This window comes from Rasamsonia byssochlamydoides (genome assembly GCF_041956645.1).
Source record: "Rasamsonia byssochlamydoides strain NRRL 3658 unplaced genomic scaffold VTN77scaffold_29, whole genome shotgun sequence".
In the NCBI taxonomy this organism is placed as follows: Eukaryota; Fungi; Ascomycota; class Eurotiomycetes; order Eurotiales; family Trichocomaceae; genus Rasamsonia; species Rasamsonia byssochlamydoides.
The window spans coordinates 90,447-105,023 of record NW_027192412.1 but is presented as its reverse complement, the minus strand read 5'-3'; the positions used below and the strand labels follow the sequence as shown (position 1 = coordinate 105,023).

Genomic DNA, 14,577 nt, shown 5'->3' with positions numbered 1-14,577 from the left:
GTAGATAGATAATAATGCAGCAAAGAACAATTAACCACGGGATTATTAACCACAGGATTATGATGAGCTGTTTAAAAAAATGACTATCTAGCTGTTAGTAGGAGTAGCAATAGCATTGCGATGGCAATAGAATTGAGCTGACCTAGCTAGCTAGCTACTGGGGATGAAGAGCTGTATGGAGAATACATATGTGCAGTGCGGATTTCAAACAAGGAGGATACCATATGATGATCAAGAAGCAGTAATAATAATGATAATGATAAATCCCTCAAGTGGACTGCTCTTACGCGCCCCCTCTTCTCCTCTAGACTGGACTGAACTGAACCGACACTTAAAACCTGAATAAATCTCGTTTGTACTGTACTGTACTGTACAGAAATAGAGTATAGTAGGCACAGTACAGTTATACAAAAAATATGTTAGGTATATTTAAAGTGAGAAGACTCCAAAATTTCAATTAATTAACCCTGAGACCGAAGGGTAAAAAAACAAATAGGGGGAGAGAGGGGAGAAAGAGATAGGGCATGGCATTAATATTATTCAGTCACTGTATTATTACCATTATCATTGCCACATGGACTTCAAGCTAAGTTAATTGAACTGGCAGACTGACCGACCCTCTGAGTCTGACAAGTATTAGCATACTCTGTACATACATACCTTCAAATAATGAGGCCTTTCTTATTCCCCCTTCTTCCTCACATTTCTTCTGCCTGCCTTCCCCATAAACGCAAGGGATGAGTGAGGAGTGAGGTAAAACCAAAACTGAGCAGCAAACCAATCAAGCCACCGGTAACGACTCTTCAGAGAAACGTGATTGTATTATTTATTACCTTACTGCGTGTAGTTACATACCTACCTAGGCACGTAGGTATGTACCTCCTACATGTAATACTGCTATGCTCCTAGGTAGCATGCGCTATATATGTATGTACTGCAAGATACTACGGTCATACAGGAAGCTTCCAGCCACACCCCCATTATGCTGTCTGTCATACTGTAACGAGCTGATCGTCGCACAAGGCGAAGCACAAGAACAGGCCTGGAACTTGTTCTGACGATTCCCTCCCTCCCTGGATTCCCTCCTTTCCTCGATTCCGTCCCCTCTTCTCTCCTCTCTTCTCACCCCTTGTATGTACTGTACGTGCTGTACATACGTATTGATGCTGTTTTCACAATCTCTCTCTCTCTCTCTTTACTCCTTCTTAAAACATGGGAAAAAGTACTAGTTAGTTAGTACTTAACCGTGTCAGCTTTCTTCCCCTTGACAAGATTTCCTTTCTTGGGAATATTCTGCCACTGAATAGACATCAACCATGGAAGGCGAAAAACTCCCCATCATCACCCAAGATGAAGAAAAGATGCGAGTCCCCAACGGACAGCAGCAGCAGCAGCAGCAGCAGCGGAAGTCCGTCGAGACGCTCGTATCGCCTACGTCGACGACTCAAATCGGGGAGATCCTTGAAATGACCGTTACCACGACCACAACCGCCAACGACGGCGACGACAGCGACGACAGCGACAGACAGATCCGTCTCACCTGGCGGTCATGGGTCGTGGTGCTAGTCTCCAGCTTCGCGCTCCTGGCGCAAGTCTTCGTCGTCACGGCCGCGGCGTCGGTCATCGCATTCATCACGCGAGATTTGGGCGATGCGGCTGTTTCGGGATGGGTGATTCGTGAGATATCCCCTTTCCCCTAACTAACAAGATAGATTTCCGCTGATGCAAGGTACTGTGTTTGCTAGAGGGCCCCCTCCTCATGCAATGCGTCCTTTCGCCCCTCGTCGGCCGGCTAAGCGATGTTCTGGACAGGAAGTACCTCGCTGCCATCCCGCCCTTGATTGCTGCCGCGGGGGCTATTACCTCTGCGAAAGCGTCTTCCATGTCCATGCTCATCGGCGGAGGTGTCTTGAATGGGTTTGCCCTGTCGACGATTGCGATCAATCAGTCGATTCCTAGTGAGGTTCTGCCGATGAAGTATCGAGCGTTGGCGAATGGGTTGGCGTATGTTGCGGGATCGACGGGGACTATGTAAGGAGAACATCTGCTTTAGAATAAAAAAAGAAAAAAAATTAAAAAAGAAAGAAAGAAAATAAGAAAAAAAGAAAGAAAAGATGAAAATAAAACTAAAAGAAAAGAAAAGAAAGAGAGAGTGAGAGTGAGTGAGTAACTGACTGACTCTGCAGATCTGGAGGCCTCCTCGCAGGCGGACTGACAGGCATCAACCGCGGCGGATGGAGATATCTCTTCTGGGTCGAAGCAGGCCTGCACCTGACGGCGTCGCTGGGCCTGTTGCTCTTCTACCATCCGCCTCGAAAATCAGATTACCCGAAGATGTCTTTCTGGGGATACATCTGGGCATGCGATCCCATTGGGTCAGCTATATTTGTTGCGGGCGCCACATTGATTCTTTTGTCTCTGAACTGGGCCGGCGATACGTATCCCTGGTCAGACGCCCATGTGGCGGCCCTACTCAGTATTGGGCTTGTGTTGCTTGTTGTTTTTGGCCTGTATGGTAAGCTGCATCGCATCCGAGAGGAGACTGACTCATGTTGACTGTCGTAGAATGGAAAGGCCGCGAGGACGGCCTGGTGGCGCATGTCCTCTTCAAGGGCTCACCAAACTTTGGCCTGGCGATTTTCGCCTTTGCCGTTGAAGGATGGCTGTATTTCAGTCCCATAAACACCCTCATCCAGCAGATTACCCTCCATTTAGGGTTCTCCAACAGTTCTCTCATCATCGCGCTTCGACAGTTGTCATGCACGGTCACGGCGCCGGCTGTGTCGATTCCCATGGTGTATAGATGACTCTCCACCGGATGAAGTTGATGAGCTGATTTTCTTTCAGGTTGTATGCAACTAAGTACAAGGATCTGAAACGGCCGCTAGTCGTCACGTTATTAATTTTTCTTGCTGGGTAAGCTCATAATTTATGAAGATGAGGACAAAACGATGCACTCACTAACACAATCTGATTCAGGACTATCTGCTATACCGTCATCACTCCAGAGATGAAAAACGCCCAGATCGGCTTCAACATCTTGCTGGGATCAGGCATTTCAGCATCATTAGCTCTGATCGTAGCTACGGTGCAATTCACGGCACCACATTCTCATCTCTCAACAGCCACAGGCCTTGCCTTCTCCGGTCGAGCAATCGGCGGCGCATTCGGCTCTGCGGTCGAAAATGCCATCATCCAAGGAACTCTATACCCGCGGTGGACGCAGGAAGTGACCCAAGCAGCTATGACAGCCGGCTTACCAGCAAGCTCCATTCCTGCCTTGCTGCAAGCGCTGCAAAAGGGCCATGGCGTCACCACCGTGCCAGGCGCCAACTCGACGATTATTGCCAGCGCGCAGAGCGCCAGCCAAGGGGCTTATGCCCATGCCTATCATCGGGCATGGGCGTGTCTCATCCCGTTGGTCGTGCTCACCGTCGCTGCCGTGTCATGTCTGAAGGACGTCAAGCATTTGATGACTGAGAAGATCGAAGCTAGTGTTGAAAGGGGTAAGGCCGAAAGAGCGGTAGACTGAACCTGCATCGAGATCCTGAAAGTGAGGGAATCTTCCATCTATCCCGATTTAAAATTCCAGATAGTTGGATAATACCGAACCCGCCGTTGTCGAGTTTTGTATTTCTGTAATAGTAAGCCAGTTATCAGTACGAATAAACATAAAAACAGATAGACAAAATAAAGAACAGGAAGAAGGAAAAGTGAAGCGGCATTTCGATGCACTGATGCTGAATTGTCCAGATCCTACGAGTGAGTGTCGGAGTATTAGATAGAACTGATATCCGTCATCGTTTCCAGTCATGTGAGACGCGGGGTGGGCTCCAACATACTATATACCATGCCTGGATGGATGTGATCCACGAATCTGGATATAGTCGATTTCAGGAATTAACGACGCTTCTACATTGAATGGAAAAGGATATAGAAAGGTGAGGGAATGAGAGGAATAGATATTCCAGAAAAGAAAGGAAAAAGATACCCTCTCTCTCTGAAGACATTACCGGTGTTGCTAGCTAGCTGCATGCGTGGTTGCCGTAAGGAAGACTGCCGTATTTATTTCCTATATTTTTACAATTGTGATGATAATCGCCATCGTCCTTAAGATCAACCAAGTTGCTGTGCTAGTCGTAGACATATATACAAATATATACCAAGGGAATGAAACCCCTTCTACGATGGTCAACTCACGCCTTAACAATACACGCAGCAAGTGCCTAATTACATCCACGACCCATGGATAGATAACTCAGTAGGAAATTATAATTATCTAGGTTCAAATATGAGCCATGGTACAGTACAGTACTACTCTGCCAACAGCTACTGTAAAGCCACTGGAGTTAATTATATAATTGTCACATAAACAGAAACAGGAATAGAAACGCAACGCAGATGTGAAAGTGAACAAAGGAAACTATAAAAAAAAGTAAAAAAAAAATCCATTGTTGCGTGGATTGACTATCATTATCTTTTTTTTTTCCCTTTTCGTCAAAGACTCCATATGCTTAACGTTTAAACAATCCAAGTTGCTAACAAGCTGGACGTAACATATCTATTTACAGACGGCGTCAATGTTTGTCGCAGATACCACTGTCGTTGGCAATCCAATCCATTGGCTGGGGTTGTTTCTTGGGTAAGCGCCGAGTGTGCACTTTGCAGAAATTAATTAATGCGAAACAGTGAGCACTGAATCAGGGCTTCAGCTAGACCTGGCAAGTCAAGGACACTGACGACCAGTCAACTTGAGGGGCCAAAAGGAAAAAAAAAAGAAATGAAATGTAGTTATGTCTGGGTTACTGTTACAACAGACCGGTCTTGGGATTAAATTATCTGTCTTACAGGCGAATACTAATACTTGCCGATATATGTATACCGTCCTACGTCAAACCTGTCATGGAGAGATACACATGATTACTATGTATTAGGTATATGTACTGTACAACTGTGCCAACTACTGTACTCTGCATATATATGGACAGGAAAAATAAATGATTAAAAGACGAACCCTGTACGGTATTACACAAGTGTTTCTGTGAGTGGACCCAGTGGAGGTACACACTGAGTACTCTTGCTGAAACTCGCACAGAAAGAACATTGATTGTCAAACAGAAAGCACATGTCGTAATATGTACAGGAAAGAAGGAATGCAAATGTTCCATGTCCGAAAAAAAAATCAAATAAAAAATGTACTGGAACCCAATCGACGCGGCAGATTCGGGTCTGGTATCTAAGCGTGCCGTCTGCAAAAGAGAAAAGAACGGAAAATGGACACCCCCGCTAGCCTTCAGTCTCAACCAACTTCTTCGTGTTTACGAGGTGAAGTTGAGGTGGACGTTCAGGGTGACAGGGCCCGGAGGGATGTTGCCACCAATACCACCGATGTTGGCAAGTTCCTGGGTGTAAGCATTGATGACCTGCTCGAGCTCGTTGGCGACGGCGGAGCAGGTCGAGCCAGTGGTGGCCTCGCAGATTTTCATGCCCTGGACGGCCAGGCCAGCCGCCTGGGCCTGGATAGCAGAAACGTCGAAGCCAGACCAGCCACCGTTGACGCTGCTACCGAAGTCAAATTCACCCCAGGTCGAAGCCCAGCCACCAAAGTCGTCCTTGGGGAGGCTGTCGCCCGGAGCAGCACCCCATGCACCCTGAGAGTCCTCGTCGACGGCGACGTACTTGGTCTCACCAGGCGAGATCTGGAATTCAAGGGCTTTGTTTCCATACCAGCCATCCAGCTTGCCATCCGGGCCGATCTTGTTCCAGAAGAGAACCGTCCACGGCTCGGTGATCTTGTCACTGAAGAACTGGATGACGTATTTGTAGTTCTTGACCTCATCGGCGGAGATCTGGATGATGTTGCTGCCCCATGGGTTGCCGACGTTGCCAACGTAGTTGATACCAGATCCGTGGGGGGAGGTACGAGCACCAAAGCCGGTGGAAGTGCCGGACGAGGAAGAAGACACAGAAGCGGTGGGAGTAGCGGAGCTCACCGCTGCAGCCACAGAACTGACGGCAGAGGCCTCAGGCGCGGCGGTCGCGGCACCGCCAGAGTACTCGTTGATCCAGGAGACGACCTTGCCGTCGATGACAGCGGTGACTTCGGAGCCGACACCGCGCTGCTGGTGCTGGTGACGGCGCTCGTGGCCGTGCAGCCGGGCGACAGCGCTGCCGGCAGTGAGAGCGGTGAGGAGAGCGAGAGACTTCTTCAGCTGCATGTTGGTTGTGTGATGTGCGAGAGTTTTTCGATCTTTGTGTTGTCAACGAAGCCCAGGAACGGCAAGACGAGAAGGAGCGTGGATTTGTCAAAGAGTGACGGTGAGCAACTGGCTCACAAAGCAAAGGAATGAATGAACGCGGTCCCTGGGGAAGACACAGACGCAAAGCAGCACGAGATGGTGAAGAGAAGGAGAGAGATGGGATGGGGATGGCCGGGGCATAATAAAGGAGCGCCTGGAGCGGGATTCATTTCCCTGGACCCTGGGCCAGGGAGGACAGGTGGATCGGCATACGCAGTCTGGACTGGGCGTCAGGGGATGTAGCAAGTCAGGGTGCTTGCCAGGGGAACCTGCAACGGTAGCGAGAGACTTAGCAGCGACTTAGGCAGGAGCTAAGGCAGGGACGGCGTTGGTGATGCGCAGGAGTGTTTGGTTCCTGTTGGTCCCTGGCTGGTCCCTGGCCTAGTGCCAACTTTGTGTTGGGCTCCTTCTCTGACTGGCCAAGTGTCTATCACACTGCTCCACCCCCGTTGGCTGCTTTTTCCGGCGCGAAAAGCCCAATAATTAATGGCTGCCGCAGAGTAGCCACTTCGTTTAATAATTTAATAACCGGCGAGAAATCTGGACCTTCGAGAATCTCCATTCTCCAGTCCCTGTTTCAGTAGGCGCTTGCATCATTTTGGGAGTTCTATCATGATCATGATTCGGACTATTCGGGCTATTCGGACTATTGGAGTCTCCAATGCTTTGTAACAAGCGGTCTGCAGACAAAGTTTCAATAATCTGTCTGTCCCCTCCACGACTGGGGGGCGCCGTGGCGACAGTGCAGGACTGTGCTCATCTCCGTGATGGACCCTGGTCGAAGTCGCCTCTCCCTGGCCAATTTTCATGGAATCCAGGAAAAAAGATTTTTCCCTTTCGATTCTCAAGTTGAGTTTTCAAAGTGCAGACGGAGTATACACTGGAAGAACATACCACCAGCCGCTTTGGAAATTACCGAAGTCCAGAGCAAAAGGAAGTCCAACCAGATACCATTTGTCCACGATCCATAAAGCCACCTTAACGTGTGGATTGCCTTTGGAGATAGATTGCTGCAGATTTTGTCATCAATGCCGTCGTTTGCGGCTTGCGCCAGCCGGGGTTGCCCACGTGGCAGTGGAACAGTCAATCGGGCTGACAACATTCCTTCGAGATCTTCCGTTCCATCACGGTGTTTGCGATTCGCTGGCAGCAGTCTTTGCTGACGTCGACGTTATCAAAATCTTATCTGCCTTTGTGATCCCTCCGATTTCTCGTCATCGTGCATAACCGAAATGACTGATCAAGGTATTGCTCCGAATCTTCGCCGAATGTGTTCCTCTGACCAGTGCACAAATGAGAATTTCGGACACGTCGATCCAGACTGGATCATATGGCTTTCTGAGTGATGATTATTCTGGTTTACTGTTGCAGGTCATTTCATTCCAAGTGCTTGCAGGCTTGCAGCCTTACACATGTCGATCTTCAAATGGGACAGCGAATCTGGTGATTGTCGCCCATCGATCTACCTTGATCGGCCATCGAGCGATCGTCCGATATCTCTGGCCATCTGGCTGTCAGTCGTCACGGATTTGTCATTCCATTCCTCCGTTGCGGGGCGATGACACTCCCGATAATGAACATGCCGATCTCTTGTCGAGATCTGGCGAAGAGAGGGGCAGCCAGACATTTAGTACGGTTTGCAGCTGGTTAGCGATGATTTTCTGCAGCTCATCATGATGTTCTCGAGAAACCTCTCCCCAGGCAGGCAGCAGCGACTAATTGTTGTACTGTACTCCGTACAACACAGGTGTAACCTGTCACATACACACTCGTAGATTGTTACCCAATAAAATCCACGAATGCATTGTGTTATATTAATTTTCATTTATTTATTTACCTGTGTCATGATTACTTAATTCCATCTCACCTAACAGGTAGATTTCGTCCCGAACCGATCCCGAACCAGACTCCAGCATCATCAATCACATGGCCGTCCAAGACCCTACAGTCCGCACCCTAAACCCTAAACCCTACACGGAAACAGCCCCACCGAGTCGCTTAACACCCCTAAACTGTCCAATTGATGCAACGATCTTATGGATCACTTTTTCCTCCTTTCGGCCAACAACCATTGGCCGGATGGTGTAGTTGGTTATCACGCATCGTTAACATGCGGACTCAGTACGAGTTCGAGTTAACCCGATGAGGTCCTGGGATCGAACCCCAGTCTGGTCAATGAATTCGACCTCCCTTCTGGGAGGACTCTTTTTTCACTCGTTCATCCCTGTTGAATGGATAAGGTGGAGTTCGCGAATACGAGTTACTTGCTTCATTTTTTTAGGTGCTTGGTTGGGTGTATTTCTTAAATTCTGGAGTGTAGTCGGGATCTGTTCGAATTAAAATCGCTTCGTGTCTACATTTTTTTTAATATACGAACTAAGTCTACTGTAGCATCAAGGGGAAAGAAGAAGAGAAAGAAACTACGGAGTAATACAGTACATTACTTTGCTGAGCCTGCATCGTGGCGAGTCTGGCGACTGGCGACTCGACTCCCCAGATTCGTGCATCCGTAAATGGTTTAGCGGCTCCCCGCCACTGGCCGAAAGATGCCCGAGGTCGAGGGAGCCTTCGAGATGGTCGAGTCGGGTTGCCGAACTCTTCTCTTTCCTCCTAATTTCACTCTTCTCGACTCGTTCACGTCGGTCTGTCGCTGGTCTCGACCTCAAATTCGACCTCAATCCCAATCCGAACTGCAGAGGCATGCGCAGTGTCTAATTACTATCTTCTCATCTTTCCTCCCTTCCTCCGTATGTCCGTCTCATGGCACGCTCCGCCATCGTCCAAGAATACGCTCCTCCGCCGCCGCGCTCTTCTGCCACCTTCAGCGTCGACCGCAAAACTGCTCACGAGCGCGCACACAATGGCATCGCCCGTCCCAAGGGGTATCGAGTCTCCTGGCATGCCAACCCGGCTGTCGAACCCCACCACTTTGGCCAGTCGCACCCCATGAAGCCATGGCGTCTCACGCTCACCAAGCAACTGGTCATGGCCTACGGCATGCACCATGCGATGGATCTGTACCTGTCGCGCGCAGCAACGTTCGAGGAAATGGCTGAATTCCACAAGGAGGACTACTTGGAGTTCCTGCGAACGGTCGTTCCCGCTGATATGGAGGCTCCCGAGCAGAGCGACCGCATCGCCAACTACAACATCGGAGACGACTGTCCCATCTTCGACGGCCTGTACAACTACTGCTCGCTCTACGCGGGCGGCACCATCGATGCTGCGCGCAAGCTCGTCAACAACCAGTCCGAGATCGCCATCAACTGGTCCGGGGGTCTGCACCACGCGAAAAAGGCTGAGGCCAGCGGGTTCTGCTACGTGAATGACATCGTTCTAGGCATCCTCCAGCTCTTACGCCATCACCCGCGGGTCATGTACATCGATATAGACGTCCATCATGGAGACGGTGTGGAGCAGGCTTTCTGGTCGACGGATCGGGTGCTGACCGTTTCCTTCCACAAATACGACAAAGACAATTTCTTCCCAGGTACGGGCGCACTCGACAGCACCGGACCCGCGCACCCGCTCAACCCAGGCGCCCACCACGCCATCAACGTTCCGCTGAACGACGGCATCGAGGACGGCGATTACCTGCAACTCTTCAAGGAAGTCATCGGCTCGTGCGTGGAGACCTACCGACCGGGCGCGATCGTCCTACAATGCGGCGCTGACAGCCTCGGATGCGACCGTCTGGGCTGCTTCAATCTGAACGTCACCGGCCACGGCGCCTGCGTCGCCTACGTCAAGACCTTTGGGATCCCGATGCTGGTGGTCGGCGGAGGCGGGTACACGCCGCGCAACGTGTCTCGCGCGTGGGCACATGAAACGTCCATCCTCATTGACGCCGCTGATCAGATCGACCCCAACATTCCCGAGACAGTCGCGTTCCGCAACCACTTCGGCCCGGACTACAGCCTCTTCCCACCGCTGTCGGAGATGCGCAAGATCGAGAACAAGAATTCCAAGGCCTACCTGGCCAGCGTAGTGGCCGCTGTCAAGGAGCAGCTGCGGTACATGAAGGGCGCGCCCAGCGTGCAGATGAGCTTCATCCCGCCGGACATCCTCGGGCTCCGAGAAGACATGGAGAAAGAAATCGAAGAGGAGCGGGAGCTGCTGGAGCAGGAGCGCGAAGACCGCGACGGCGCCGGTGTGCCGACAAGTTCTTCTACGCGTAGCAGTCGACGACGAGATCTCGAGCGAGGTTGGGGCACGAGAGGCGAGTTGGCGACGTAGTCATCCTGTATTCTCCTTCTTCTTCTTCAAGAGAACCTCGTTCGTTCGTGTTATGGCATGATCGATAATCGATCGATTGATTCGCATGGAATATGCATGGCATGACATGGGTATAAATGTGGTTGGTATGGGCACATGTATGTACATAGTCCTTTCTTTCTTTCTTTCTTTCTTTCTTGGCTGGAGCTGGAGCTGGAGTGGAGGCGTTCGCTGTCGGTTATCCTTCCTTCTTTTCTTTCTCAAGGGTTTTGCTTTGCTTTGGAGTACATATTCATAAACCGGATCGGATCGGATTGAGGGAACATTGCATGCATTAATTACTTGTAGAATAATATAATACAGTGCAGTACAGACATACTTTGCTTCTACAGCCACTTCTTTTTCTTCTTCTTTTTCTTCTTTTTCTTCTTCTTTTTCTTCTTTTTCTTCTTCTTTTTCTTCTTCTTTTTCTTCTTCTTTTTCTTCTTCTTTTTCTTCTTCTTTTTCTTCTTCTTTTTCTTCTTTTTCTTCTTCTTCTTATATATATATATATATCTATATATATATATCGTCCCTCTGCAAAAAAAAAAGAAAAGGAAAAGGAAAGAAAGAAAACCACCACTATGCCATTTTTCTGCAAAAGTTGACCATTTTATCTAATTATTTCTCAACGAAATCACATGATACCGCTAGAGGAGGAGGAGGGGGGGGGGGGGAAAGAATACATAGATAATTACTAAATAATAACAAAAAATATATATACAATATATGACCTTTTTATGGTCTTGCTTGGTTACGGAGAATGTGATAAAGAAATAAAGGCTTTTTTTTTTCTAAATGAAAAAAAAAACATATATATCTATTTCATTGATTGACCTCCACTTTATATACAATTAATTGACTCCTCCTAACTGACAGAAGTAATGCTGGCAATGCCTATACCTTTATACATATAAAAATCTATTTCATTGGTTATTACTACCTGCCTAAACTGAAGCGCCTCCCGTTTCCCCCCCTTTTACCTGTAATAAATAGTTCGTTGGTATGAAGGGTTTTGTAACAAAGACCCGTTAAAATGCAGTGGCCAAATAAACAAACAATAATTCTGTTCCGTCAAAAAATCGCTTCGCCATGGTTCCAGTTCTTTTTTTGTTCTGTCTGTCTGTTTGTCCCAGAAATGTTGAAGCGGAAAACCCTCTTTTCTTCTGTAGTCTCTGTCGTTCCTTTTTCTATGAAAATAAAATATGATTTCTCAATGGGTATTTGGTTTGTTGCAGGTGGCATTGACAGAAACATGAAAATGAAAATAAAACTCCCCCCTCTCTAATCACGCTGCAATATTGCAGGTTGCTTCTTGTTTCTTGCTTCAAGAGATTGCGCGACCAGGCCATGAACTAGTGGCCAAGACTGCCGGGCTGTCAGAATAGCTCTCAGCGTACTTTCCCTTCTTTTCCAGGAAACATATGACAGATAGTCACGGAGCCAAATGCAAAGCGTAGACAGGTTCCCAGGGAAGACGGAACACAAGGAGGATAGTTCATTTCTCTTCTGCGTCAACAAAGAGATCAACGTCAGAACTCTTCGAGTCTATTCTCTTCATCGGATTATTTCTATTTGTGTCGCTGGTCGTCGGTAGCAACGGGGCCATCAGCCCGGACGAGTTCTGTCCTGGGCCTTCACCAAGGAGATCCTGAGAAGCTCCGCCCGAATTCGAGTTTCCACTCCGTGCCGGAGGTGCATTCTCGTCACCAAAATCGATGAGATTGTTGCTGCCAGACTGTGCCTGTCCTTGCTGCGAATTGGAATTGGAATTAGAGGACTGATGGGATGAACGCGGTGGAATATCAAACTCATGTGAAACCTTTTGCCCAGGGAGAATCGGTGCAATGGACAGGATCTGCTTGTGGGCCAGCTCGGGATTCTTCCCGTCACTAGACAAAGGAGGTGTCAGAGCTATATTCCGGTATAATGCAGGAAAAATGAACTCACATTTCGGCGTTGATGATCCAGTCGAGATCCTCCTCTCCTTCATCGGGGCCACCAGGACCCCCTCGAACCGCGCGGAACAACCGTGGATGCCATTCGACGCCCTCATCAGCTCGTTTTGTCGCCTCCTCTCGTTGTCGATCCTCGATCTTGGTCTTTTCACTCGTCGCCAGGTCGTGGTTTCTAGCATGGAGCGCCTCTACCGTGCTACGCCACAGCTTCTGCGATTCACGCTCCGACTGCTCCTCGAGAGGCCGCGTTGAAGGCGGCGTATGTTTTGCGTTGGTCGCGTTGAAGAGCAGCTCTTTCTTTCCAGTCTGGAAAAGCGGGTTAGTCCACGTTCCGACAAGAAAATAAAACCATCCTTACATGATTATTCTTTATATACATCTCACCATTCCACAGACCAGAAATCTCGTAGTGGACTTCTCCCGTCTTCTCATTCTTGATCGTCCCTCCAATGGCGTTATACGTGCCGGAAAAATAGCCCTTGGTTTTGAACTCTATATCCGCGACCAAGTTGTTCTCCGGACACCGGACGTAGCTGTGGTCTCCGAGCTCATATTTCATCTTTCCAAAGAGGATTCCACGCGCATACATGTTGGGTTGGGTCAAGATGCTGGCAACTGGTCAGCAACACACCTGCCAGGGAAGACTGCCCCTACTCACTATCTCTCGCCCCGGTCGGGATCCTCGCCGCGGTTCAAGAACCGCAGAATGGCAATACCTTCCATGATACTGGCAGCAGAGTTCCCCAAAAACCTACTCCGCGGTTTCAAAGTGCCGTCTATCCGGATATGGTGCTCGGGTGCCATGAAGAAGTAGCTCGATTTCGGGGGATGATGGGAAGTCTGCTCTGCAATGTAGTAACCCCGCGTGCCGTCCGAGTAATTCCAGTAGCCAGTGAAGGTCTCTCCTAGGATCGGGTTGAGGGGCTTCTTCACCCCTCTGCGCACTTGATTAGCTCGATTGCCTATCCACCAAGGTCTTCACAAACATACGGAGGTTTGATGTGCCAACCACTCAGGTAGAATCTAACCACGGAAACAAATCGTTCCAGCGGGTCATCGATCTTGGACATCGGCAGCAGCGTCTCGGGATGCGCCATAAAACTAGAAGTGACCGCAGCATATCAGCACCGCATCTTTCCCTTGTGAGGTCGATCTCCAACTGATTCGACGCACTTTGTAATTCGTTCCAGCATGGATCTGGGCTCGAGGATAAACGTTGGTAACGTCACTCGACTCAAGTCCGCTCCCGGACGGAGCTGCGAGATGATGTGGGAGAGCACTGGTCAAGGGATAACCGCACTTGAGCACACGAACATTCTCCAGTTGAATAAGGGCGGCAGGATGAGAAGGAGATGGACACTTACCATTGCCCTGGTCCGGCTCAACAACGGTCTCATCTTCGGGGCTTGAATTATTCTGTTCGTCGCCCGAGTCTTTGCCTAACGATGGCAGAGAGAAAGCGATTAGCAACCGTTTTGTCTCGACTCAGAAGCAGAAAGGGATAGATGACGTCCGGGAAAGGCAGGGAGTATTCCTGACGAACTCACTCTGCATGGATTCGCGGCGGCGGCCATGGATATGAGGCACATGCATGGCGGCTAGCAACCGAAGGTGAGGTTTTTCTTCGTTCTCTAGTGAAAATCGCCAGTGACCATGAATTTCGAGCTGGGCTTGGAGATCTGCAATTCAGCAGTTCACCGTATATCCCGTGGCTGCCCGTCAGGCTGGGAGAGATGGCGATCAGTCTAGTCGGACAGGCGGAAAAGCAAACCGCAGACGATCAGGCAGGCAGGCAGGCGAGCGCCCGGAAGGAAGGGAGTCAGGAGAGGAATAAAAAGGGAGAAAGCAGACGGTCAACAGTCTCTCTATGGATGTCGCAGCAGATGCAAACCCCGCGCTCTATGGGTATAAAAACCAATTGCTGTGGAGGAGGAGGTGATGAGTCGGCGGCAGGCGACATTTTTGGATTTCTTGGCCCAGCGGTGACGTTGGGGAGACGAGCCCAGGGCGCTATGACGACGTACGTGGAGTGCTTCCTACCGCTCCATCAGATTAATTACTACTAT

General features: G+C 49.4%; 5 protein-coding genes and 1 non-coding gene across 6 annotated transcripts; 3 read left to right on the top strand and 3 right to left on the bottom strand.

Moving 5' to 3' along the window:
• Positions 1 to 1,955: 1,955 nt before the first annotated feature.
• Positions 1,956 to 2,307, bottom strand: VTN77DRAFT_4007 (uncharacterized protein; the record flags this gene model as incomplete). The annotated part of the gene is made up of 2 exons (XM_069420019.1): positions 1,956 to 2,027; positions 2,176 to 2,307. 2 exons carry the CDS (start codon positions 2,305 to 2,307, stop codon positions 1,956 to 1,958), a joined length of 204 nt encoding a protein of 67 aa, XP_069277911.1.
• A 703-nt stretch (positions 2,308 to 3,010) lies between these two features.
• Positions 3,011 to 3,532, top strand: VTN77DRAFT_4006 (uncharacterized protein; the record flags this gene model as incomplete). The annotated part of the gene is made up of 1 exon (XM_069420018.1): positions 3,011 to 3,532. One exon carries the CDS (start codon positions 3,011 to 3,013, stop codon positions 3,530 to 3,532), a length of 522 nt encoding a protein of 173 aa, XP_069277910.1.
• Positions 3,533 to 5,318: 1,786 nt separating this feature from the next.
• Positions 5,319 to 6,218, bottom strand: VTN77DRAFT_4005 (uncharacterized protein; the record flags this gene model as incomplete). The annotated part of the gene is made up of 1 exon (XM_069420017.1): positions 5,319 to 6,218. One exon carries the CDS (start codon positions 6,216 to 6,218, stop codon positions 5,319 to 5,321), a length of 900 nt encoding a protein of 299 aa, XP_069277909.1.
• A 2,154-nt stretch (positions 6,219 to 8,372) lies between these two features.
• Positions 8,373 to 8,474, top strand: VTN77DRAFT_t77. Its single transcript has one exon. It is a non-coding gene; the product is annotated as a tRNA-Val (tRNA).
• Positions 8,475 to 9,059: 585 nt separating this feature from the next.
• VTN77DRAFT_4004 (uncharacterized protein) lies at positions 9,060 to 10,535 on the top strand (the record flags this gene model as incomplete). The annotated part of the gene is made up of 1 exon (XM_069420016.1): positions 9,060 to 10,535. One exon carries the CDS (start codon positions 9,060 to 9,062, stop codon positions 10,533 to 10,535), a length of 1,476 nt encoding a protein of 491 aa, XP_069277908.1.
• A 1,516-nt stretch (positions 10,536 to 12,051) lies between these two features.
• On the bottom strand, positions 12,052 to 14,104 carry VTN77DRAFT_4003 (uncharacterized protein; the record flags this gene model as incomplete). The annotated part of the gene is made up of 8 exons (XM_069420015.1): positions 12,052 to 12,445; positions 12,504 to 12,817; positions 12,870 to 13,119; positions 13,170 to 13,448; positions 13,502 to 13,612; positions 13,685 to 13,790; positions 13,876 to 13,950; positions 14,059 to 14,104. The coding sequence occupies 8 exons, from the start codon at positions 14,102 to 14,104 to the stop codon at positions 12,052 to 12,054; spliced, it is 1,575 nt and encodes a 524-aa protein (XP_069277907.1).
• Positions 14,105 to 14,577: the final 473 nt, after the last annotated feature.